Source organism: Ciconia boyciana, chromosome 5, assembly GCF_034638445.1.
Source record: "Ciconia boyciana chromosome 5, ASM3463844v1, whole genome shotgun sequence".
NCBI classification, from domain to species: Eukaryota; Metazoa; Chordata; class Aves; order Ciconiiformes; family Ciconiidae; genus Ciconia; species Ciconia boyciana.
Window position 1 is genome coordinate 33,972,585 of NC_132938.1, and position 26,087 is coordinate 33,998,671.

At 40.2% G+C, this 26,087-nt stretch overlaps 2 protein-coding genes across 6 annotated transcripts in view; both read left to right on the forward strand.

The window, feature by feature from the left end:
- Positions 1-10,418, forward strand: part of MICU3 (mitochondrial calcium uptake family member 3) — a 58,239-nt gene extending 47,821 nt beyond the window's left edge. Inside the window, exons 13-14 of one of the 5 annotated variants that reach the window (XM_072861909.1) lie at positions 2,130-2,204; positions 8,038-10,418. In XM_072861909.1, the coding sequence (XP_072718010.1) occupies positions 2,130-2,198 (69 nt within the window). In that variant the 3' untranslated portion in view covers positions 2,199-2,204; positions 8,038-10,418. The remainder of the gene's footprint in view (positions 1-2,129; positions 2,205-8,037) is intronic. The other 4 variants (XM_072861906.1, XM_072861907.1, XM_072861905.1 and 1 more) reach the window with 4 other exon arrangements.
- Positions 10,419-20,149: 9,731 nt separating this feature from the next.
- ZDHHC2 (zDHHC palmitoyltransferase 2) overlaps positions 20,150-26,087 on the forward strand; it is a 37,197-nt gene continuing 31,259 nt past the window's right edge. The window contains exon 1 of the mRNA XM_072861872.1: positions 20,150-20,408. Coding sequence (XP_072717973.1) covers positions 20,237-20,408 — 172 coding nt within the window. The 5' untranslated portion in view covers positions 20,150-20,236. The remainder of the gene's footprint in view (positions 20,409-26,087) is intronic.

Genomic DNA, 26,087 nt, shown 5'->3' on the forward strand with positions numbered 1-26,087 from the left:
GTCATTTTTAGTTAGCTTCCTAAATATAATTTTAGAACTTTCTGTGAAGTGGTGTTGAGTCTAATAGTTTATTTGTTATTTTTGTAATATCATGATCAAACGTAAAATGTGGATAACAACCACTGCATTTGTAACAAACTTATTTCCTTGTTGGTCGTCAATTCCTTTTATTATGGTGTGGGAATGATGATTGTTTCATAACCGTTTCAAGATGTTCAGCTACATGTTTTAATTGTTTACTAATTGTAAGTGTGCAGTGTATGTTAATTTAACCAGAAAACAGTCTGCTTACTAAGTAATCCTTGTAAATGTATTACATGTTTCTATTTCACAAAATGCATGACAGAAGTGACATATAATCCTTAAGAATCTGTATCATCCAGCACTATTCAATCTTAGGCACTTATGTTTCTTTCGCCTAGGCCACTACAAAATATTCCAGTGGACTGGAATAAAATAACTATAAAGAATAGCCAAGGATGTTCAGAAGAATAGCATGGTCTTTCATAAATGATATGTCTAATTTTAATTAGATATGAGATATTTCCTGGATTGCATAGGAGATGATAATGATTTGGTCCTGTAATTCAGTTATATTCAGACATGCCTATATGCAGACTTGTTAGATTATACAGAAAAATGCATTCTCTTCACTAATTAGTAGTATTCCAAGACAATTACAGTACCAAACTTAGGTATTATAATTTCCAGTAAGTTTTCGTAAGTGTCACACAAACCTGATTTTTCCAAGAGGGTGGGTAGTAGTAAAAACTCTGCAAAAATTTTCCTTTTCAGTTTAATAAACAACCCCCACCCACCCCAATCTTGGCTTAGAATGAAAAGAAGAAAACACATTAAGAACCTTTTGCTCAGAACAAATTGGAGGAAAGTGTCACTAATTGCTTCCTATTGTTTGTACATTACAGTATTTAGTGTGGCCAGAACAAGTAAAAGTTTACTCTCTTGCTCCTGTAATGTGGAGGGCTCAAATGTTGTCTTGTGCTAAATCAAAACTAACAAAGCACTAACCTTTTCTTTGTTAATAACTGTGTTTCGAATCCGTATTAAGATTTGGTCAGTTCCATTATAAAGATAAAAGAACATTATAGCTTCTGCTTATGCAGTATTTTGTAGCAACACGGAAATTTTTCCTGTGAGAAATTTGGACCTGTTTATAAAGTGTAAATGCCTGATTTTACTGTTAGGTATCCTACAATTAAAGTCTGCCCAAATCAATGTAGTCTCTGATTATCACTCTAAAACCAGCTAAAAATAACAGTTTAAAATAGACCTATGATTTGAAGTATGATTTTATAATTAACATCTTATACTTAGTAATTCATCTTTTCTTAAAGTTGTTTTACTAAAATGTTTGCCCAGAAGAATCTTGAGGGCATTACAGAACTTGGTACTAGGACCATGTATTTTAGAAAAGGGCATTTTGTAGCTATATAGTCTGACTAAAGCAAACATATTTAAGAGTAAAGAGTTATACAAGTCCAATGAAACTGGAGTTCTGAAAGGTCAGTCAGTACCTACCAGCTTTGTCCTATTTAAAAGCTTAGCCACAGACTTATAAACTTGAGGAAGGTCAGGTACTACCCCTTATAGGAACATAATAAATATTCATTTTAACATATATTTTAGATATGGTTTTGGAAAAGTAAATATCTTAAAGGGTTTATCAAATGATTTCTCTCTTTCTGGAATATAGTATTATAATCTGAAACCTTTTTTTGGTTTTAGTAGTTCGAAACAAAGTAGTATATTAAGCTGACATCAAGTGGTCAGTCAGAGTATTGCCATGAACTTATTAAAATGCAGACATGAAAAGCTTTATTTTTGCTTGCTGTTTGGTTTAAAATAGTTATTTCCTTTCTTTTTTTTAGTTTAAAAATATGTAAGAAGATTCCCTTTCCTTTATAAATTCCATTTTTAAACTGAAAGATTTGGAACTTAATGACTAAATGATAAACATTTTACTTAGTACGTACTATACTGTATCTTCTAGCTATTTGTCACTTAAAGCCATTTTTTTGTATTTTCATGATGCCGTTGTCTTATGCTTACCTCTGGCTGCCTTCACATGTTGTCTGCATCTGCGCACTTCTCCATCTTCTGCTCCACAGGGCTACAAACCTATACAGAGGTATACTACTTTCAAATCCTGCGTGAGGAAGGAACTCTATAGCAGATAAATGACGGTATGTGTTAGCCGCCCAGTCTGAGTGTGCTGGCATGCTTGCAGGAATGGCTGAATGTTAAACTGTCACTGCTTTGTTTCCTGTTCCAAAATTCAGAAATGGGTTATCTGACTGTAAGCAATGTAGTAGCTCAAAGCGTCATGTTGTGTTTTTGACTGAAGCAATAGAATTTTATTCTAGAGTTGGCAATGACTGACTCGCACTGTCACTGTTTTGTAAGCCAGCTGCGATTTTGTACTATGTTTGAAATAAGGAAAAGTATTCTTTCATAGTTTCTGTTGCCGTTTTCTGTCTGTCCTGTGACCACTTTTCAAGTAATTTCTCAGGGACCTATAGCTAATAAGTACATACCAATGAAGATTGTAGAGGCAGATTTTTCTTCCTGAGAGACTGTTAGTAACCTGATTGTACTTTGATTTAAAGAGTTACACTTTTGAAAACAATAATGTGGTTTTGGCTTGATTAATGTTATACCAGCAATTTTCAAAAATTGGCACTGTGCCCACACATGACCACCATGGCTGTTTCTGCGTATCCACTACATGAGTATTCATTCTTACAATTAGATTGTACTGTGGGTTTCAGTGTAAAAACTGGGGTGTGCATATTCTGTAGCCATATAGTGAAACTGTTTGTCACACGGCGGACACAGCAGAAATGTTAGTAGACATTTCTCTTCTTACATAAAGCAAGAGTTTGCTCCTTTACAGTTTAAGGTATTGGTGCCAGCACTTTTTTCCTGTTTATATTTATAGACTTTGCAGTAGTTGCTATGAAGGCTGTTAACAGCTCAACAGTAGGTCCCAGGTGTATTATTTTGCAGAGGGGAGGAACAAAGAGATGTACGCCATGACGAACAAGGTCCCATGGCCAGTGGTCTGGTGTGAGCGGACCTCGTGGAGTAGCCAGCCCATCTTGTGCTCCTGAGCCAGGAGGGTTTGACTGTCATTCCCCTGCTGCTTTTAATTCTGAGGCACAATATGAAGCTGAGATTTCTTGTCGAATAACCATCTTCAGATGCCTCCATACATCAGCATATTGGCATCTGACCTTCTGAATCCTCCCCTTTCCTATCGTATGCCTCTCTGAGCACTTGTATGCCACTGAGCATGCTGGGCCTCTGGTTCAAATCTTCCTTCCCTAACTCTGAAACAGCATGGCAGGAAAGCGAGCAATGTAGGTATACTAAGCAGAAGTTTCTTGGATCCTGTTTATCTGGGGTGGTAGCTGGCTTCCAGCACAGTGGAAAATCTAAGTTTGTAAAGATGAGAGACGGGGTCCATTTACCCAGACTGGTAGCCCACCAGCTCACCAGTCCCACTGATGTTTTCCTTTTGTAGACCCCTGTGCAAGATAGGTAAGGGAGAGGGGATATATCTAAATTATTGACCTATTCCCATGGCACAGCATGTCATGTACCCCAAACTGTGTTCTTTGGGACTCTTCATGCCATTCTTTTTTTCCAGTGAAGTGTCACGTCTTTTGAACTGGCTGGTTCTTTGAAATTTAGCAGTAAAGATGGCTTGGGGCACATCCAGGCTTATGCAGCTGATTTTTCCTCCTAGAAAGAAGATGAGTTCCGTTTGATCTGCATACACTCTTCTTGTACATATAACGTTTAGCATCCATAGGATTATTTCCGTATTATTTTGATTAACTATTAACATTTTTAAAATTATACTTCCTCTTTATGAGTATAACCCAAATACTGAAGCACTGTACTAATATGGGAGGAACAGAAAAGGAAATTTGATCTTAACAAACAAAGTGTCTGGTTTCTGGGAAGCGCGAATGTGTACTGGGAAGCGTAAATGAGTAATGAAATAGTTAAACCAATATCTTAGTAATCCAACTCACCAGTCACATAAGAGGAAATTCATGGCTTTAGATTAATTTTATGTAACTTCATCTCTTTGAAACTTTTGACTCTCAAAACTTCCTCTGCTCTTTTCCCATGTCTTTGTAAAAATCATTTTAGGAGTACTTTGTCTTTTTGTCCCCACTAATTCTGCCACAACCTACGTTGCAGTTGCATATCAAGTATTGTTTAAACTGTAAACTTTTCAAGATACGGAACAGTTCTTACAGGAAACTGGCAAAATGGTATACAGTCATGATGCTTTCCTAATAATTTCAGTGAAGGTCCAATATCTAATCATCAAGCCTAATAAAATTAGCTCGGTGACAAAAAGAGAGACTGTGGTAAAAGCATCACGTTTACATACATCGACACCTTGACAGAGATCTGAATTCAGGCAATAAATCCATTCATTCATCTTTTGAGGTGGAGTAAACTGGGAGAAAAATATACAGTGGAGATTTATAAAGGGAGACTTTCCTCACTCTGTATAACGTCATTCTCAAGAAAAAAAATTTAAAGTTGAATTATAGTATGTCTACGCTATGCACTAGGAGGAGACAGACAGAGAAACCAGGTTAGTTCTCAGTGCGCTGACCTGGCCACAGGCAGCCTCATTGACATAGTGTAGAGGTTGCTGGTTATTTACCTTGCTCTTCTTCCCACCTGGAGCTCCTGGATGCTATAACAAGAATGCTTCTGGTACCTAAGCCTGCTTGTGTAGGTCTATCAGATATCTGTTCCCTGCGTGCTCAAGAACGCACTGTAAACCTCAAATATATAAAATTCCCTTGGCCCTGCAGACACCTTAGTCAGGTACTGCTCTTCACTTGAGCAACCGCTCCTTGTCTTTTGTGATGAATTACACTAAGATATCCAGTTGTTAGCTATTCTGAGTTCCTTTTTGTCCAAAGTGTTACTTAACTTACAGTATTTATTCAAATTTGTTGTAAATATTTATTAAAGTTTGTTGCATGTGTCAGTTAATGGAAATGGAAACTTTAGCCGAAATGCATGTGAAGTGATTTGGAGTTAGTTACTGTGGAGGAGAACAGAACTAATTCTGTCTTTGCCATACAGTGTGGAGTGAAAGTGAATTTACATAATTCTAAAAATAATTATTTTCTATTTAGTTTATAAATTGGAAAGATAATAAAGACAGAATCATTGGGGATTTGAAATTGAACAATTTCAATTGGGTAATTAAATTTCAGTCTGATGTACAAAAACCCACATAAATGTATGTGAAATACAAAAATCTGCTGCAGTTACATCCCAAAGTTAGGTGCAATACAATAACTCTTAATATTACTTTGTTCCAAATATAAATGTATAGGTCATTGTCTGTGCTTTGATATACTTTCTGTGGTAAATGTAGAACTCTGATGAAAGAGATTAAGATACTTGGCTTACGTACCATAGATTATACCATACTTTGAATCTACATCCTGAAAAGGGATAAACAGCACATTGTGCTGTACGTTCCATATCTCTAAATTGCACTAATGCAGTTTACTTAACAGCATAAAGAATGTTATACCCTTATAATAAATAATGAAAATCTCTCCTTGGGGAACAACTGTACAAGCTCTGTGTGGTCCAAACAGCTGGCAATGTTCTTGGAGAGCTTGTCTTTCTGCATTGCTCTCCCTGCAGGGCACACAGCCTGGCTCTGCGTCGGCAGGTACTCCTTTGCATACGCTGCAGGGAGAACAGAAAAAAACCACGTTACTAGAGAACTGCCTAACAGAGCTGAGAGGAGAACTCTACTTCGAATGCCTTATGGAAGGGTTATCTAGGAAATTTCTAACGAAGCCCTTTCAAAGTTAATTTCCAAAGAAGGATGCTAGAGGCCAACTTCAGGAGGGATTCAAGTCCATCTGAAAGTACTGTTGGCTAAACTATTTGTGTGCTCAGTAACTGTAAGAGATACTTAAGCTATAATTCCAATTTTGTTCTGTTCTAAAGTATTGAAAATAAATATTGTATGTCACAATTGTAAATCTAGAAAATAAGTTGTAAGCCGCAGTAATTTCTTGAAAATCTTACAATTTTTGCAGTAAAAGCACTGTTTTCTAGATGTTCTGAATTTTGTGGGGCTTCTAGATTTCTGATTAAAGGTTTTCAGGAAGTAATAGTTAATAGCTACAAACAGAGTCTCGGCACTGATTGGGGAAGGAAATTTCATTTTGAGAAAGACATGAAAGACTCAAGCATGGATTCAGAACCTCATTGCTAGTCATGTTTCAACAATAAATTGCTGTCTTTATAAATACTTCATTCAGTCAAGCAACATTAAGATGTGTCATGTAGTAAATATTTTGAAAGCTTTTAATTTCCATACTTTCCTAATATACAGCAGTTGAATACATCTATCATAAGAGAGAGCTTAAAAAAAAACCCGAAGAGGCTGTTGTGTACGAGCTGAAGAGACTGTTGCTTACCTCTTCTCTAAAGCAAATAAAGTGGGAAGTGTGTGATAGGCACACCTTACTGACTCATCTTACAAAAGTAACTGGGAATTACAGAACCCAGACTTTTGATCTTAAAACTGACTAGAACCTTAAAAACATGCCTGGGTACAGTGGGAGGAGAATGTTCCAGTGAAATGTGAAAACATTGCAGAGTATGTGGACAAAATGTTCTTTCTATGGATTTGGCACACTGAGAGTAGATACAATGCATACATTAGAAATAAGTAGATGAACAGTTACTGTACTTCAGTGTTTCTTTTACTGATTTTCATGACCATTTCTCTGAACCCGTTTCATAAAATAAAAAATAAATGCATATCTCAAAGCACTGGTTAATCAACTGGATGTGCTTTTCTTAAATAATGTGATGCATTTTGCAAGCAATGCATTTTTTTCATAAGATTGACCATAAATCTTAACTAAATTATGCATTCATGTAAGTATTGTTTCTAATATTTCATTTAAAGTCTGGATTATGTACTGCTGTGGATTAGATTGTTTTCTGAATATGTACAACTTCTGCATAATGTTCTATGCTTTGTAATTATACAAGATGAGTAATAAGAATAAGTGAAATGGTGGCTTCACTCTCTAATGGTTGGTTTTAATATACTGCAATGTTGCAGTATTTTTAACTTCTTCACTCAGTTCAACCAAAACAAGCTATCAAACAGTCTCTCACCTTGACACTGTAACCATTTACCTCCAGATACTGGACTTAATTTCTAAGATGGATTACAATTTCAAATTACTTGTAAATGCTTCTGATTTATCTACAGTTACAATTCCTGTTCCTTACTTAGCCTCTTTCCCCAGTTGGTGTAATATTTAGCCCCTCTCCATCTTTCTGTACTTACTATCAAAATAGGCTTGTGAAGTTAGGAATAGCAGAAGAAATAACGAGATCCAGTGATAACTACAGACAGCAGAGAGTCTAGTGAATCTCCCAGGCCAGCCTTTGGACGATATTCCTCTCCATTCAGTAGGCACTTATTAATGTCAATGAACTACAATCCAGTTTAGGATTAAGGTAACCTAGTGTAAAGAAGCTTTCATATCATCTGCCTATTTTGTATTTGGCTTTTGCTAATGCCTCAGTTTCATAAACATCAATAATTTTCTATGCTTTTTATTTGGTATTAGAGGTGAATTTTTTGGTACAGTGTTGACATGAAGACATGAGAAACAAAACTAGAGAGAGCAGGACATACCTGAATAAAGAAGAAATACTTTCTTACAGCTTTTCATATACATAGGCTATTTGTTGAATGCTAACTGTGCACTGTGAGGTGAGGATGCATTCTGAATACTTAACCTGTGTATGGATTTATAACCCTCATTTTACAGAAGTACTTCTGAGCCATAGAAGTATTTGATCTTTCATGATTTTAATATTAAAACATATATCTAGTTTGTATGAGTGTGAGTTAAATTTAATGTAATATTAAGAAATTTGGTGAACGATATCTTTTTCCAATTGTATGTTTTTCACTTTTCACAGGAGACTCCAAAGTATGGTTGGAAGGAATATTACTCTTGTGTGATGACTGTAACCAGTGAACATCTCAGAGATCTATGGAAGCAATTTCGGAGGCGAGATATGCTGAGATAAAGGAAGAAAGAAGGATTATCTGCACTGGCTAGAGCTATTTATTCCTATGAATTCTTAATGAAGAACAAACTAACCCAGGTGAATCGTGAATCTTCCAGCTGCAGTGGAAAACACAGGACTTCTTTTCCACTTAATGTAGTGATCATCAGCTCTTACAACCGCTTTTAAGTATGTATTTTATTTAAACGACAAACTATCACCTGATTGGCAGAAGTCTTTTTTTTAAGAATACATTTTGAATATTATTTTTTATTATTTTGAGATATGTTTGTCATTTAAAAGAAAACAAAAATAAGTTTTATACCTGAGTAGGCAAAGGTTTTGGCAGTGAAGAGAAACTGCCCCACATAGCTTAGACTGTGAATTTGCTTTCAGAAGAGCACTATTAAAAGTTTGTGCTAAATTGGGAATGAGAATACACTAAGTAGAGTAATAATTATATATGAGTTGAATGTACAAATTAAATTATTAGAAACTAACAAAGCTGTTACTTTAAAAAGAGTAAAGCTGTTATGGTTATAATGTGAATGATAGGTATTTACCTAGGAAAGGTACTGTACGGACTATAATGTTCAGATTCTCCAAGTCTTACTATTATGTTTATTAATTTATCCTTTAAAAAAAATAGTACAGATTTTAAGATGTCTTACAAGCAGTATGTTGAAGAAAAGTCAAAATGTTCAAATTCATGTTAAGTAACACACACTTTATAATATTTATTATAAATTTTATTGCCATACATATAAATCGACTGATATATTTCTGGTAGAGTAAAACTTCATGTGTTTCTTGTGAATAGTGCACTTTTATATGAAGTAAGATGTGGCACTGAGTAGAAATGATAGTTGTTTAATTTGCTACTCTGGAATGCAGTATCTGAAAAATAGATCAATAACTTGTGTTTGTGTCAAACAAAAAAGCAAAACAAAACATGAATGCATGCAGCATTACAAAGCAACACTCACTAAGTAATATTATTTGAATATTACGCATCAAATATTAGACATAAATTAGGCCTTATAAAGTTTATGGAGACTACAGGCAATCAGTAGCCACCATGACCTTTCATGCCCTGTAGGTTTAGATGTTACCGAAAACAGTGGTAAGGACACTGGTACATTTGGTTTTCATATTCTCTTTGCTATTCAGCACCAGCATTTTTCCTTACTCCCTTTCAAGATGATTGTTAGGTGGTGTGAATTAAACCCAAACAAACATGAACACACATTTCTTATATCCTTCTTGAAAAGGTTCACTGGACATTAAATAAGTTTGTATCTATTTAGGAACAATCTGTGCCTTGAAATATTTCTAGCTGAATACATGCACACTAAAATTAATGTCAGGAAATCATTATCGGAAAGGCAAATATTTGGTGGAGTCTGACAATTAAAATAGAACCAAAATAATGGTCTTAAATCTTCTATTACTCCAAATACCTGTAAGCAAACTTCTCAAAATCATATTTAATGCACATGTTGCTCAAATACCATCTTACATCACATGTGAATAGAAAAGATGTATAGCATCTGTGTAAGTATACCTAAGTTTAGAAATGTTTGATTTATAGTAAGATTTATTTCTGCTAAAAATCAAAACAAAATTAAAAGGAAGATGTTTTTAAGAAATTCCGCTCTAGGAATCTTAGAAAAAAAAATGTGCTAAGTGTCGCTTTTATCTGAGAAAAAGCCAGTTCATAAAGCTTTTGAAGGATGCCACTTTAGTCAGTATTTCATGATAAGTACTTACCAAATTTCCACCTTGGCATCCTTAAACTACCGACAACAAGAAAAATCAAATAAATTGGGAGAAAGACACAACAGAACAGGGATAAGCTGCAATCCCTGTGTGATCATTTAGGGAATTAATTGCATTCAGTGTATCGTCTTGGTACAGAGAACTGTCTCACTGCTTCTTGTCAGCATATGCAAAACCCAATTTGCTACTTCAGTGATGAAGGACAAAAAATGGGAAGAAAGGATAGGGAGTACTGAAGGGGTTCCCATCCTTCCTCTTCATTCACTACTGCCCATTCACAGTGATCCTCCCGTTGGAGGAAGCAGCAGCACCATCATCATTTTGCTCCTCCACTGCCCTAGGCAATAGTGCACTTTGCTTTTATGGCTGGCTTGAGACAATTTTATCGTTTTTCTATATATTTCCTAACTATAGCCACTTAATATAAAATAGAATGTGAAAGTGTCAGATTAGTTTTTAAGAGTATTTTTTTTCCTCATGTTTAATAATAAGTTATTTAATACAAATATGAATATATGCATATAATATTGCTTATTTCCAAATAAATGCACTTGAAACTAATTTTCTTTGCAGTGTACATAATTCAAATTCTTTTGTCATAAAAAAATCTTTTTTTGCATAACATGAATGTACAAGTGCTTTGAATTAGAACATCTCACCATCAGAAAAAAATAGACTTTTTTGCTTCTTTTGGTCATTTCTTTAGGTAGCTTTGCTTTTCTGCCACAGAATTCTGTATGAAAGAGCTGGAAGTGCAAGGACAGACAGGTGAAAACAAAGCAGGATAATGGGACATGCCATCTGCTATAGAGGCACCCCTTGGATAGGCAGCAGTCACTGTGCACAACAAAACCTTATTCAAAATCCATCAAATTCCTGGCAGCAGAGAAGATTTGTATGCTGCAACTAAATTATGTGAAAAGTTGCGTAAATTAAGGCTTTTTGTAAAAACAGCTCTTGTTCTCTTCTGTAAGTTAAGAAACCTGTAATCATGTAGGAAGATACTCAGTGGATGTGTAGGAACTGCCCACTGATGCCCAGACCAGCTGTAAATTGTGATAAAATGGTAACTATTAAACCTGCAGCTTTGGGTGGTTTTGTGATACTAACTAACTTTTGTCTGAGCTCTGACGAACGTGTTCCCAGCAGAATATCCTGTACTGCACGCTGCTCCTTGCTAATCTTCTTCTGACGTGTAAGATCACATTGGCAGTTTCCCTCCTTTCACATTTTGGCAGTAAGTCAAAATAATTACTTCCACTGCAGATTCTTGTGTTGTATGACATGGAAAGTTATCAGTGTGAAGAAAAAGAAGCACTATTTAAGAGTGACTTGCAGCAGATTGTTGGTCATACTGCCTGGTTTCTATAGTTATTTGATCTTTTCCACCTAACTATCAGGATAAGGATGCACTGAAATAAAATGGGAAAAAAAATCCTAGAATCATAGAATCATTAAGGTTGGAAAAGACCTTTAAGATCATCTAGACCAACCGTCAACCCAACACCTCCATGCCTACTAAACCACATCTTGAAGTGCCACGTCTACACATTTTTTTAACTCCCCCAGGGATGGTGACTCCACCACCTCTCTGGACAGCCTGTTCCAATGGTTGACCACCCTTTCAGTAAAGAAATTTTTCCTAATATCCAGTCTAAACCTCTCCTGACGCAACTTGAGGCCATTTCCTCTCATCCTATCACTTGTTACCTGGGAGAAGAGACCAACACCCACCTTGCTACAACCTCCTTTCAGGTAGTTGTAGAGAGCAAGAAGGTCTCTCCTCAGCCTCTGCTTCTCCAGACTAAACAACCCCAGTTCCCTCAGCCGCTCCTCATAAGACTTGTTCTCCAGACCCTTCACCAGCTTCGTTGCCCTTCTCTGGACATACTCCAGCACCTCAATGTCCTTCTTGTAGTGAGGGGGGCCCAAAATGGAGTGCAGTATTCGAGGTGTGGTCTCACCAGCGTTGAGTACAGGGGCACGATCGCTTCCCTAGTCCTGCTGGCCACACTATTCCTGATACAAGCCAGGATGCTGTTGGCTTTCTTGGCCACCTGGGCACACTGCTGGCTCATATTCAGGCAGCTGTCAACCAGCACCCCCAGGTCCTTTTCTGCCAGGCAGCTTTCCAGCCACTCTTCCCCAAGCCTGTAGCATTGCATGGGGTTGCTGTGGCCCAAGTGCAGGACCTTGCACTTAGCCTTGTTGAACCTCATACAATTGGCCTCGGCCCATTGATCCAGCCTGTCCAGATCCCTCTGTAGAGCCTTCCTACCCTCAAGCAGATCAACACTCCCGCACAACTTGGTGTCGTCTGCAAACTTACTGAGGGTGCACCCGATCCCTTTGTCCACATCACTGATAAAGATATTAAACAGAACCGGCCCCCATACTGAGGGGTATCTATAAATGACAGAGGAATTTCTCACTTTGATTTGACATTGCATAATATTCTTTACGTAATGATGTGTCTTGCTCTCTTGTCCCACTGAGGACACTTTCAAGTTTCTAGCAAAAGAACTCCAGACTAATACTTGCAGAAGGAAAAGAATAGACCAAAAGCTCACTATTCAAAAATTTATCATGTGAAACAAAACTAATTTGTAGCAATACCAAGTCTGAACTCCCCTTAAAATCAAGCCCAAACTAGTATAAATATTTTCTTATATATGTGAGGTTTGAACTTACAGTATTTTTCCCTATATCTGAAAATCTATGAAAGCATTTGGCACCCTGAACCTATCAGCAGATGGTGCCCTTAATATTATGTTCTTTTTCTTACACACACAATAAAATACAGGGGGGGGTGCTTTAATCTTGAATGGGTAATGTTAATTTTTACCACTTGTTTGACTTACAAATTCCTCCCACAGAGGAACATTATTATTAGCTAGGAGCGTTCTGTAAAAATATTAGTACCCACTTGAAAATTTTACTATAAAAATACGTAATTTTATATATATAAACATTCATAGAAACAGCAACATATTAAATGTATTTAAGTTTTAGTAATATGTTTCTGTTTATTCAATGTAAGCAAATAAACTATTACTCCTGGGTTTTTTTAAAAAATACACAGAGCTGAGTTACCTATTTATAGGTAACTATATGTCCACCTTATTTTAAAAAGAAATGAAATGAAATTAATATCACTGCACAGGAACTTTGCCAGTTCCTGTTTCATAGCTATCCATTGCAAGTAACTTTTCATTTACAGTTTTCTTCTGACAGCAAATTTATAATCCTTCTCTTTTTTAAGCAGCCATACCCATAAGCCCTGATTTTTTAATACCTGTTTCTACTGTTAAAGTGGGTTTAGGTGATTTGCCTGAGGTTGTAAGTTCTGGTTTGAAACAATGAACTCTAACTCGCTCTAACCCTGATTCAGAAGCTACAACCTAGATTCAAAAGAGGGTAGCGCTGTAAAAATAAACTTTCAAGTACTCCAATCTCTGCAGTAAAATACTGAGCCTGAAGGTAGTCACCTAGGCTCTCTTAACAGATCCATGCAGAGAATTGCACGAGATCTGTTTTAAATCGGCAAACTAGCTAAACTAGTTAACCAGGCAGTACTGAGTATAGGGATGTCGTCAGATGTTGCTCCTGGGAGCTGTGCGTTCTCATGCGCATCCTCCATGGCCAGTAGCACCTGTGTGACAGGCAGGTGAGATGGCTCAGTTAGGAATTAACACAGCAAAAAACCAAATATCACACATATATGTATATATGTGATTCAACTGAAACAGCCCCCAGTTACAAAAGTGCTGGGGACAGCATATGAAAGGGAGTGAAAAAACATTGCCTGAAGCAGAGATGAAAAGCAGGATAATGGCAGTCTGGATTCAGAGAGACTTGAGCTGCTGTGGTAGTGGCTATCAAATTATGCTTCTTGCCAGAGATAACATAGCTTGTGAAGAGAAGAATATGCCATTGCACTTGGAAACCGCATGACAAAACCCCGTACGAGGAGCAGGGACTGGAATCCAGAAGTCCCTGTTTTGGGCAAATGCCCTGAGAGGCTGCTGAAGCATTTACCTTCTCTGATGCTGTGAATCTTGCATCCTTTTCTATATCATTTCATAATGACAGTGGACAAATTGCCAAAACTGGCTTACAAACTGGCAATTAAAACACTTCCATAGGAAGTGGAAAGAAAGAAATTGTAGCTGTCACTGCATTTTGCGCAGAGACATATTCTGAGGATCGCCGGCAATAGAAAGCATGGACATGGGCAGGTATCTCATCCTTGGACAATGATGTGTCACCAGGGTACTGAGCAGCTCAGCCCTGTCAAGGCATTTCAGGGCATTAGCTGTGTAAAAGTGGGTTTAAATTGCCTGATCTAAAAAAAAGGGGGCTGTCAGACTGATAGTTTTACATTTAGATGCCTGCTTTTGGAGTCAACCATCAAGCCACATAACTTCTACTCCAAAGGGCAGAAACCACTGGATCAGTGGACACAGCATGGGATGTCACTAGATGGGGTAAGGTTTCTCACATACAGCTCTTTAGGGGCTTTCCACTCTAGGGGTTGTGATTTTTGCCTAAGTAGAGACACGTAGAGTAGAACTTGTTTAATTTTTTCCCTCCTTAAGTGGCAAAAGGGGAAGCAGCAGGGGAATGAAAACTCCAAGATGAATATGTCTGGGAGAAAACAATGCAATGAAAAAATTACTGCTGAAAGTGATATGACTTTAAACAACCTCCCTGAAGGCAGACTCTGACAAATACAGTATTGTATCAATTCAGGGGTAGCAATCAAGAAATTCCAGGAAGGACTTCATTACTTGAAAAGGAGCTAAATGAGCCTCTCCTGTGGAGAACCAGGCAAATTTCCACATAGTGGAAAAGTAAAAATAAAATAAAAAAACCTCATACAGCAACAGTTAGGTTTGGGTACCCAAACAGTTGCAAATAATTAAGTACCTAGCTAGGATGAAGGGAGAGCAAGAGGATGAATACATCTGGGCCAGCCCTTCAATTCAAATACATCTGACAGCTAGACTGAGACTGGAGAGGCTACTAAGCTGCTTGTTTTCATGTAGCTGGGAGCCACGAACTGTACACAGATGGTACTTGACTCCAGCTGGGATGCAACATACATTTTCTAAGTGATATCTTATGCCAGAGACTGCAGAGGGGTTTCTTTTTCTACGTGTGGTAAGTGTGGTCCAACACCCAAACATTCTGGAGAGAAGCAAGCGGCACGGTCACTGTCATGAAGGTCAGAGAGCATCCCTGTAGAGCCACTGGTTTGCCTAATTAGTTACAAGTGTCTGTATGTCTGTGTCTATATGTATTCCTGCTTCTAGCTGCTGGTCTGTGTATTGCACTTGTGTGACGGCAAAATTCATACTCCTGTCCTATTGTCCCTCCTCCTCTTGCTGCTCCACTGAACATGTTGGGACACACAGTGGGGGAGAAAGTATTCCACCATAGCAGAATCCTTACATAGAGGAGGAGATGTTCAGAGTCTATAAGCTGTAAGTTCCTAGTCAGATTCTCTGAAAAATACTTCTTAAATTGAGAGCATTTTGCTTGTGTGTTTATTTATCATTCACTGTATTCTGCATATACTTAGTTTGGGAGTTTTTAATTGACCAAATACTGTGCTTAAAATCATCAGGAAGTTATTATGAGATTATAAAATTAATCATGCTTTATAATTTTCAAACAGTTCTAGCACAGTAAATCTCTGACATCTTAAAATGATCTAATAATATGATGTCTTATTTTTCCACACTCAGTTGTTGTAATGGTAGTCTTAAGAGTTCAGTCTAATTTTATAGCTGAAATGTAATGAGCTAGATACATATATGGTATTTCCAGCTACTCATCATAACCTGTGAATGGACAGTAAATGTGAACATCTATGGCCAGCCTTGGATATTAAATCTGCAGGAGCCTAAATGAATGCTAAAGTAATTCCTTGACAAATGCTCTCTTACTGCAGTACTGTGGTATTCAAGTCACGTATACATTAAAAAGAACACTGTTAATTTACATAATCACTTTTGTTTCTTTTCTTTTGTGGCTCATTTTACTTTTTTATTCTTACTGTTTCAAAATTTTATGAAATTCATTTCAAGATGGTACAAAACTGAGCTCTGAAGAGACTCTCTATGCTAAATTATCAGTAACAGATAATTTTTCTCTGCTGTATATTAAACACCTGCCCTCGCTTTAAATTTCCTTCTATTTTGCTGCCATTACTTTATGACATTGATTATCAGGAATTGTTTATCACATCTTAATAAAATACATTCAAGATGTCTGTGTAACTTCATTAGCCATGTACAAGCCTTCTATTACTGTTTGCTCTAGATGGATGACTTGCACAGGAGTAGTTTTTAATTAGGACTGCATGCTCAGGTACCAAGGTGACTTTCCTCAGAAAGCGGCACTATTTCCACTCTCTGCTTCTGTATCTAAACCCAGCTGGAATCTACCTGTCAGCGCACATGGAAGGAGAGAGCACCTGCTTCGTTAACATCATCTGATCAAGGACTTTGTCAAGTGGGATGACAAGGAGAAGGGGGGAAGCCAAACATACGGAGGCGCAAACCCAACCGAACAACAATAACAGAGACAACAACAGGGAACAGCCCTGGTCAGCCAGACTAATTGGCAAGGGTATGTGGAGTGGGAGGATGCTTGTTTCAGCAAGATCAGCTGGATGAGGACCTTGTCAAAATGCAGTGAGCACCAAACTGGACCAGGCGGTGAGTCAGGGACTGTGGAGCAGGTAAGAGGGCCTGGGATCCAGGCAAGGGGTGTCAGACAACCAGGGAAGCGGTGCCGGCACTCGGGGATCTGCAACTGCACGTGTGCTTGTGAACATAGAGTGTGGGGGGGGTGTGTGTGTGTGCGCTTTCTCTAGTGAACCTCACCCCTGACGGGAGAAGTGGACTTTGCTGTTGGTACTTGTGTGAGTCCTATACGTAGGTGCTGCTGAAGTTGCCAGTGGTTGAGCGGGAAAGCAGCAGGCATGTCCACCAGCCTGGGACGGAGATGCCAGTTCCCCGGGCTGGGCTCCAGCGGCCAGGCAGGAGGATGCCTGGCTCCGGAGCTGCGGGTGGCAGCCCCTTCCTGTAACATCCCTCCACGCTACCTAGATCGCACAACCTGATACAGAGAATAGTCAGACATGGTAATGTTAGAAATGTATTCCAGAGGAGACACTTTTTAAAAAAATTCATCAGCAATACCTTGCATATACCTTGCCTGAGGGTAAAAGCTGAGTGGTACCACTCACAACAAGAACATTTTGTTTTGATTTGCCAAACACTCAAGCCTCCTCCTCAAACCTCAGCTACTCTCAGCCCAGCTCCTGACATGAAGAAAAGCCAGTAAATTACCTTCGTTTCCTCAGTCTTTTCCTTGTGAACATTTCATATAAGCATCAATAAACTGTGCCCCAAGTAACCTCTCTCATTGTAGAGAGAGGCTGCCTGAGTACAGTCATTTGGAAAATCTGTCCACGAATACCTAGTGGTTCGGATTATCCCAGGATTTACTTTTGCCATAATGCAATGCTCCTTTGAATATGCTCGCTCTTGAGTTGTTCTGCTGCTGCCTAAAATTTCTGCAGGTCATACCATAGAGGGAGGAGAAGGAGGAAAGGCACAGAAGAAAAGGTCCCTCATGACCCATCTGGAGAGTGATGAGAGTCGTGGAGGGAATAGAAAGGAACTGTGGGCATGAAGGAGAGCTAGAGAGCCCACGTCCATGGGGAGAAGCCACAAGCGCGAGGGCAGGAGAGAGGGATTCTTTACAGCTCTCTGACCAAAGGATGCTCCAAGGTAATTGGGAGTACCAGTCAAGGCAGGCTTTTTTGTCCCCACTAAATTAAAGTAAGGTTTGCCTGTTTATTTTACCAAATGAGCTAATTTTGAACCAGAATGACCATGATTTTGGAGCTCCGGTAAAGAGTATGCTATAATAATTACTATTAATGTAATTATTAGCATACTAAATAAGAAAATTCTGATTATTGTGAAATCTGAGCAGTGAGAAGAGGGTGGTATTGGCCATGGAAAAGTTAGAAAGCTGGACTACAGAAGGCCATTTCCATGAAGGGGTGATAAAAAGCCTCTGACCAGAAACTGTATGATATAATTCGAGGTCTTTGTAACACATCATCTTTTTATTCCCACATCTCTGGCAAACTGCCACCTCTCTATATACATAATTTTGTATAATAACTATTATTTCAAAGAATTAATCACTACGTTAAAAAGTCTTCTCTACTGTTTACCATGTTTCCCTGGCATGTGTCATTGTTAATAAGCCCCGTATCACATAGAGCGTTTTAAAATGGTTTATAGGAAAAAGCTTTTCATAGCCCCCAAGTACAATGCAAAAACTAATTCACCCTTATGCATACAGTTCCCAGCTGCTGACTTCTCATCGTACAGCCATGTGACCCTGGAAACACACAACACAGTAGATGCATGATCCTTTGTACCTGAGAGGTCACTGTCAGGTATTTCCAAATAAGTGCAAAAAGCCATCAAATGAATTAAATTGCCTTCATTTCTTTTAACTTTTGCCAGTAAAGCATGGGGTATGCCTTCAAGCAGTGGTAATTTTGTTCCTTATACTTTTAAAATCTCTTTTGAATAATGATGGATGTTTTCATTAAACATACTGAAGTCAAATCCTTTAAATGTTCTATTAAAATGCTGGCCTCAGTGGTGACTTGCGTAATTACTTACAGGTAAAATATAGTGGGTTTATTGCCTATGTCATGTTGGGTTTGGTCTTTTTCCTCTTGTTCTGTGAAATACAGTACATAGGAATATCAAATCTAGTTTTTCAGTACCGTTCACTATATCTCTGCCTTTTTAATGTATAATACATAATTCCCCATTATGCAGAATCTTTTCTTAAATTATTATATTCCAATCTTTCGATGGCATCATATCTTGTTCATTTCTCTTCTATAATAACTATACATTGCAAAGATGGTTTCACTGAGCCATCCACAATGACATACGAGCCTTTTTCTTGAATAGGCAAAGATAATTTACTGCCATGGGGTATGTAATATTCCTCTCGATACATCATTCTGTATTGCTCATTCAGCCAGTTCACCGTGGCTAACTGAAATTCCTCAGCCCAATCTTACAATAATGAGGGGCGCATGATTTTGCATTACATAAAAACACTGCAGCCATATGGTCAACTTCTTTTTCTGTCTCTTCAATAAAAATGCTAGTGACTCCGTTTCATGCTCTGGAACCTGGCAGCACACCTACTATCGTTTTTGTCTTATTTTCTCTATTTTGTTCCCTTTCACAGCCTGTTTCCTAATCAATGGCAGTTGTATGCCTTCCAGGTTGTGAGTACTTAGCTTCATGTGTAGCCTCCCATGCGAGACATTATACAAGCCTTTTTTCCAAGTCCAAACACATTTTAATCAGCCAGCTCTTTCCTACCTACTGTGCCGCCGATGCTCCGAGAGACTCTAGCAGATTGCAGAAATACTACGGGCCGTGCTCGGCATTTCTAATTCTGGAACGATAATTCAGCAACAACTTGGGTGCCCTTACTGCAACGCAGTCTGGGTTTACTATGACATTTCACAAGCGTTTCATTACGATGGCCATAACGTAAGGCCTTTTCGGGAAAGAGTGAGTCAGCACAATCCTACGCCACCTTCCCTTGGCCGAACATCCACCAAGAGCAGGGTCGGCCACCGCAGCCTCCCACAGCCTCTTGCTCGCTGTGACACGGCAGCCTGCGGCACTTGTTGCTCATTATATGCTACTCCGAAACACGATTTGCAAATGAGGCAGCACTTTTCCTAACCAAGTGTTTTGAAGAATTTCCAAGGGCAGTCCAGTATCACCACCCCTATTACAGAGGCGGAAAAGCCGGAGCAAGCTGGGCTGGGCACCGGGAGTTCAACGCGGGGAGACGCCATCGGTGCCGCCAGCCACGTCAACACCCGAAGGCTCCCGCACGTGCCGGATGCCCGAGAAACGCAACTCATTCTGTAATGAGCCGAGCTGCTCCGGGGCCCGGCCCCAAACTTTGAGGGAGTGCTTCCCGCTATCGCCCACGGGAGGCGGCGGGAACGTCCCCTTCCCTCCAAGGCCCGGGGCAGCCGGAACCAGCCGGACCCTGAGGGGACGCTGCGGCCCCCCGGGCGGCTCTTCCCGCCCCGCCCTGCCCCTGCCCTGCCCTGCCCGGGGGGAGCGGCGGGCGGGCGGTGGGAGGAGCGGCCCTGCCGGAGAGCCCTGTCAGCGCGGGAGGGAGGGACCGGGGCGGGCTCCGGCGGGGTGCGCGGCCGGGGCCCGGGCCCCCGGAGCGAGCGGCCGGGATGCGGTGCGGGAAGATGGCGGCACCGCCGCCGCCGCCGCCAGCCGGGGCGGCAGGCGCTTGGGGCGGCGTGCGGCGGCGCTGCCAGCGGCTGCTGTACTGGGTGCCGGTGCTCTTCATCTCCAGCATCCTCTGCTGGTCCTACTACGCCTATGTCACCCAGCTCTGCCTGCGTGAGTGCCGCCGCGGGGGCGGGGGGCGCCGACGGGCTCCCGCGGGACGGGGGTGGGCGCCGCCGCCGCCCCTGCTGGGAGAGCGCGGCCGGGCTCCCGCCGCCCGCGCCTGCCGGGACGGGGACGGGGACGGGGGGCGGCGGCGTTGCCTGTTGTTTGTCGGCGCCGGGGCCGCCCCTGGCCGCCGCCGCCACGCCCGCGGGCCGGGCCGGGGCCGGGGCCGGGGCTGGGGCTGGGGCTGCGCCGCCGCATGCGGCCGGCGACGGGCTGGGCTGGGCTGGGCTGGGCCGGGCGGGCTGGAGAGGGGCCGAGCGACCCCCCCGCCTCAGCCCGGTCCCCCCCAGGCGGCCGGGGTCGCGCTGGGCCTCCGCGCTGCCTCGTCCCCCCCGCGACCTGGTCGCGCGCAGTCTCCACTTCCACGCGAGGAGGGAGCCGATCGCGGGGGGCTTCCGACGGGCGTGAGCTTTGCTCCGTGGCGAGCACAGCGTGTGACACCCCAGCCTTGAGCGTGGGACCTGGAGGCTCCCTGGGCAGACGGCGTGAGCAAAGTTAGCGGTCCCTTTGTTTTCCTCCCACTGCGTGACAGCACATATACATACATACACACACACACACACACACACACATATATATATATATATATATATATAAAAAAACCCCAGGGTCTTCTGTCAGCCAACGTGGAAGCGGGAACAGCTAACAGAAAATCCCCGAGTCTCCCCGTGCCACTCTTCCGTCATCTAGAAGACGCCTGGCTGTCACAACTTCTTGGTCGGCCCTTGGCATCGGCAGCCTGCAGTTCAGTCAGGAGTCATCCTGACCGTGCTCCTTGGCTCTTCCTTAGCGTTAGGCAAATAATTAATCACATACTGGCGATTGGGTGTGATCAGAGTATTTGTGTGAATTTGAGTAGTCAAGCCAGAAGGATTTATTAAACGGCCAGCTCGCCTAGGCTCCCTTGTGAATTAATTTCAGTTTCTGTTGCGGTATATCTTGTAGGAAACAATTTAATCTTTGAATTTTAGAAGCTAATGTACAGCGTACTGATGTTTCATGAACAGTATTATAATAATGGCGCAAAGGAATACAAATTAGCTGTTGTCTCCCCTTTCCCCGCTACTGTAGGTGAGGTTCATAGTGACCGTTGGTCATTTAGCATCTATTTAAGGAACAGCAGTGAGGGGAAAATACCCAACTCAAGCAGAGTGCATTTATATGCCTATATAACTTTGCCAGACTTCAGCTGTTCATGTTGAAAATCTCAGCAGTCTGGTACCTAATTTTGGATATTTTTTTTTTTTTAACAGAAAACTGTGATAAAATTTTTGTCCTACAGATGCTTGGCTGAGCAGTTGAGACATTAAGCAAAAAATGATTGCCAGGCCTAGCCCCTTTGTTTTGGAAGGAGATATCAAGGCTTGGTGTGGTTCCTTTATTGGAGATGGGCTTCTTACATCTTTTTTTCACTAATAACATTCACGTCTGTTAGTTTTAAATGCTGCTCTTCAACTAGAAATTGGGACTTGAGTTGCTGCGCCCTCACGAGAGGAGGACTGACATGTCTACCTCCAGCGCAAGGAAGTGAATTGTCTGGAAGGTTGTGGGAGAAGTTGACTGAGCGAGTCTGGAAAGGGGAGCTGGAAGCTGACACAAGGAGGGCAAGGATGTTTTGGGGGAAAGTGACCCTATACTTAACATCTGTCCTAACGTACACAGCCCCACGATGCTTACACAGTACAGTAGGCTTGATTTGGGCACTGCTGTTTGAGTGATCTAGTGTGTTTTTTCTTCTGAGTAATTCTGTATAACAGAGGAAGATTGGGTTTCAGCTTACCTGAAAGCGGGTACCTCTTAAGGAAATGGCATGCTTGAAACTTGCTTCAAACTATAAACTATGGTACCATAATTCCTTGAGAACTGCTCAAAGCAAAAGGCCTGCCATGGGAGGAGAGGAAGAGGGAATCCTGGGGTTCTGCTAAAACATCTTTTGCTGAATTCTTTTCTATGGACAAAGGTGATTTTTTGTTGTTGTTGTTCCCACCACCACCCCCCTTCCCCATTCTGCCTGGCTCACCAGTTTTTGAATTCAGCATAATAGTTGTCCATGGCTTCCGCTAATTCCATCTTTTATCTATATCTGGATGTTTTCCCTTGTTTTTGGCATATTAAGATAAAATAAACTTATGTCTTGTCTTACTAATGAATATTTAGTGTAAACAACAGAAGGAATAGCTAACAGCTCTGAGAATGAAAGCCAACGGCAGGAATAGACTGTAAGCATTTCAGCACTTTGAAGCCAGCCTGTCTGCTCCATGCGTATTTTACTCCTGCAGCACTGACTGCTAAAGAGGACATATATAGCTGCTTATTTTGTTGCAGCTTACTGTCGTTGATGCTGACGACAGTGTACAGGGAACAATGTTAACCATTGTGCAGTAGGACTTAGCAAGGACTTTGCACAGTTGTAATGTAAGTCGTTTATTTGAGCTTTTAGTAATGAGAAGGTGTTTCAAATGTAGTATTTTGAATATTTTTTGCAATTTCAACTGAGTGTTGTAGGAGGGATGTTATAGGTTTTTTAAAAAAGAAAGAAAAAGTCTACTAAGATGATCCATTTCATCCCTAAAGCTAAGTAGTTACAGTATTGAGTAGCATTTTAGAAACAACAAAAAAAGATTTTAGAAACAGAAAAAGGAATCCACAACTTTTAACTGTAGTATTACCATGTCTAGAGTTCTGTCTCTTCTATTAGTGGATTCATTTAAGTGCTTGTGCTGCTTTAACCTTTAAGGAAAAGGAGAAAGGTACCGAACACTAGCAAACGGTTATCTTCCTCCTGCTGGTTATAGAATACTGGAATTAAATGTGTAAACGAATTGGTTTTAAAACATCTGACTAAAAATTACTTCTCTCTAATCCAGTTCCATTCTCTTGATTTTGCTGGTATTGTCATCTCACAACCCTTGTCTGGCAGTAGTAGTTTTCTTTTTCCCCCGAATAACTTCCTTTTGTGTTTAAAATTAATGGTCCTTTAAGTACTTCTTCCCTTAAAGAAATTTGAGTGTGTTTATGAAAACCTAAGGGTTACAGATTTATTGTTCTTCCTCTAAAAAAGATGAGGAAATACAGGCGATGTACAATGAGTACATTGAACTTTGATAGCTGAAGCTACTGAAATTTCAACCTAGGATATATGGAACAACAACAGCATGAAGTGCGAATGGAATTCTTTCCCCTGGCCCCTGCATCCTTGTGTCTACTCTGAAAATACATATTGGATTCGGTAAACTCTGCACATGAAAGAAAGTAATTTTTCTTATGTCTTCGTTCTTATGTGTATCTCTCATTTGGGTTAGTAGAAATATAAGGGTAGAGTAGTTAGCCACTTTATGCTTTGGGTAAGGAAGAACCAGTAGTTGTTTGCACTGTTTCTGACAGTTGTTTGTCAGATATGTTCTTGGCAAACTCGGATGTTGAGTTCCTTTTTGGTTTTTGTTTTGTTTTGTTTTCCTGCCAGTTCGTGATTTGGAGTTGCATGTAAGAAGGAAAATGTGAAAATTTGACAGTGCTGTGACAGATGTTTTTAGTGAAAATATCAACTGTGCTGATGAAAGGTTATCCAATAAATACAAACTGGTTGTGTATGTTCAGTTTTGGTCCATTTTTACATGTCACTGATTTTAATTCTAAGGATAATACACTTGCTCAGGGAATCCTGTCTGAAAATGCAGCTTGAATTTGTAATTTTGAAGAAGGAAAATAGATTTGCTGTGAAACATAGAAATGAGTAATAAGCATTTTCTGACTACTTGAGTGAGGGAAAGGGAGGAAAAATTCCCACCTGGTGAGCGATTTGCCTGATTTGGAAAAGAACAAGTGACTTCAGCACAGTTGAAGAGGGGAACAACAAGACATTCACAACACAGTCAGGAGAGAGAGCTCATAAGCCACATCTTTGTTTTTGGAGTAGAATATGCGACTAGGATCTGTCCACTGCTACCTTCAGTATGGAACAGAAAAACGTGGAATGACATCCAGCTGCTAAAGATGTTAATGATCGTGAAAGATTTTTGCTGGAGGATCAGATTGACTAGTGCTGAATTGAGGTTTTTGACTCTGTGTAGCATCAGTGGAATGGAATTATAGCAGGATAAAAAGCTGCTTAATTCATCACAGTTTAGAGGCAGAATTAATATGTGCCCTGTAGGCATGGCACAGTGTCATTAGGGGATCAGAAGCAGCAGAAAATATGGAGATAGAAACTGATGGGGGGGGGCGGGGAAAGGGGGGGGGGGGGGGGAAGTGAGGCCCAAGATTTGGTCAGCTGGATTTGAGCTCTTTGCTCAGTATGTTCTCCAGGTGGATCAAAGGTTTTATGGTACTTGCTGCTCATGTCTTGTAATCATTTACAGCTTACATCTGGCTACAGAAATACTAGTATGTTGTAACATTGCAGTTGGCTGCTGTCAAATACCAGTTAAATACCCTGTCTGTACATCGGCTGCTAAGGTAGCAAAGGATTTTGGTCAAAGCAAATTTGTATTTTTATACTGTGTTTTGCAAACACCACATTTTTTCCTCTTCTGAGATCCCTGGGTACTTTCAGAAAAGTTTCAAAACTGGCACCTGAAGTAAAATTGGCTTCTGAATTTTAGCCAGCAGAACTCCTGGGCATTTCTCAAATGTCATTTGATTTCTTTCTCAGACTTTCAAAGACAGCTGCCATTCTCTACTTCTGAAATTGAACTGAAGTCTGTATTTAAGGATGACTGCTTATCTTTCTATGTAGTGCCTGGTGTACTATCTATAGGTTTTGTGCCTGAAAATTTAAACCATGGCTTTAAGTTGAAAACATAAGGTCTATGGTGAAGATATAATTACTGCATAAGATTGTGTTTTCAGTTAAAGATTTAACACTGGTTGATATATAACAACTTGAATAGATGTTCTTGTCAGGTTGTACTCTTTATTTGCTAAAAAGAAATCTGGTCATACAACTTCTAGAAGTAGTCTTCACTCTTCAGTTAGTCCTTGTGACTTGGAAAGTAAATGGGAAGTTTGTAAAGAAGAAAGATTAGATCAATTCTTAGGCATACTCAATTCAAAAGCAGTGGTTTTGTGACCTTACCTAAAAAAGCACCAGATAGCAGCTTGCTGCTGTGTAGGTGGGTGGTGGTGTAGTTTGATGCGCACAGGGGTAAAATGAATTTACTGAAACATTCACAAATACTGCCAAATACAAATGTGTGGGTTATTGATGACTACTTATGCCAACCTTAAATATCCCAGAAATACTTCTGTTACTTTTGTCCTGAAGCGAAGCACTGGTGGCAAAGTCTCCACCGTGTCACTCTGAATCAATGCAAATCACCACTCTGTCTAGCAAAGAGGCAGTTTTTATTGCAAGCACTGATTTTTTTCTAAAGGACTATTGCAGACAAGGATAGAGCACGTCACAACTATAAAACACTTTTATGTGTACAGAGACATGAGTTAAACTGCATCTACAGATCAGTGTTTTCCAGCTTCGGATATGCTATAAAGATAAAATACATACTTAGTTTTGTGAATCAGATCCAAGATGTTAAACTCTATAAAAGTTTGAGAGAAACAGCTATTTATAGATGTGGCTGCAGAATCTCTGAATCAGATGTTATCTTATTTTCCCATTCCAAAGTT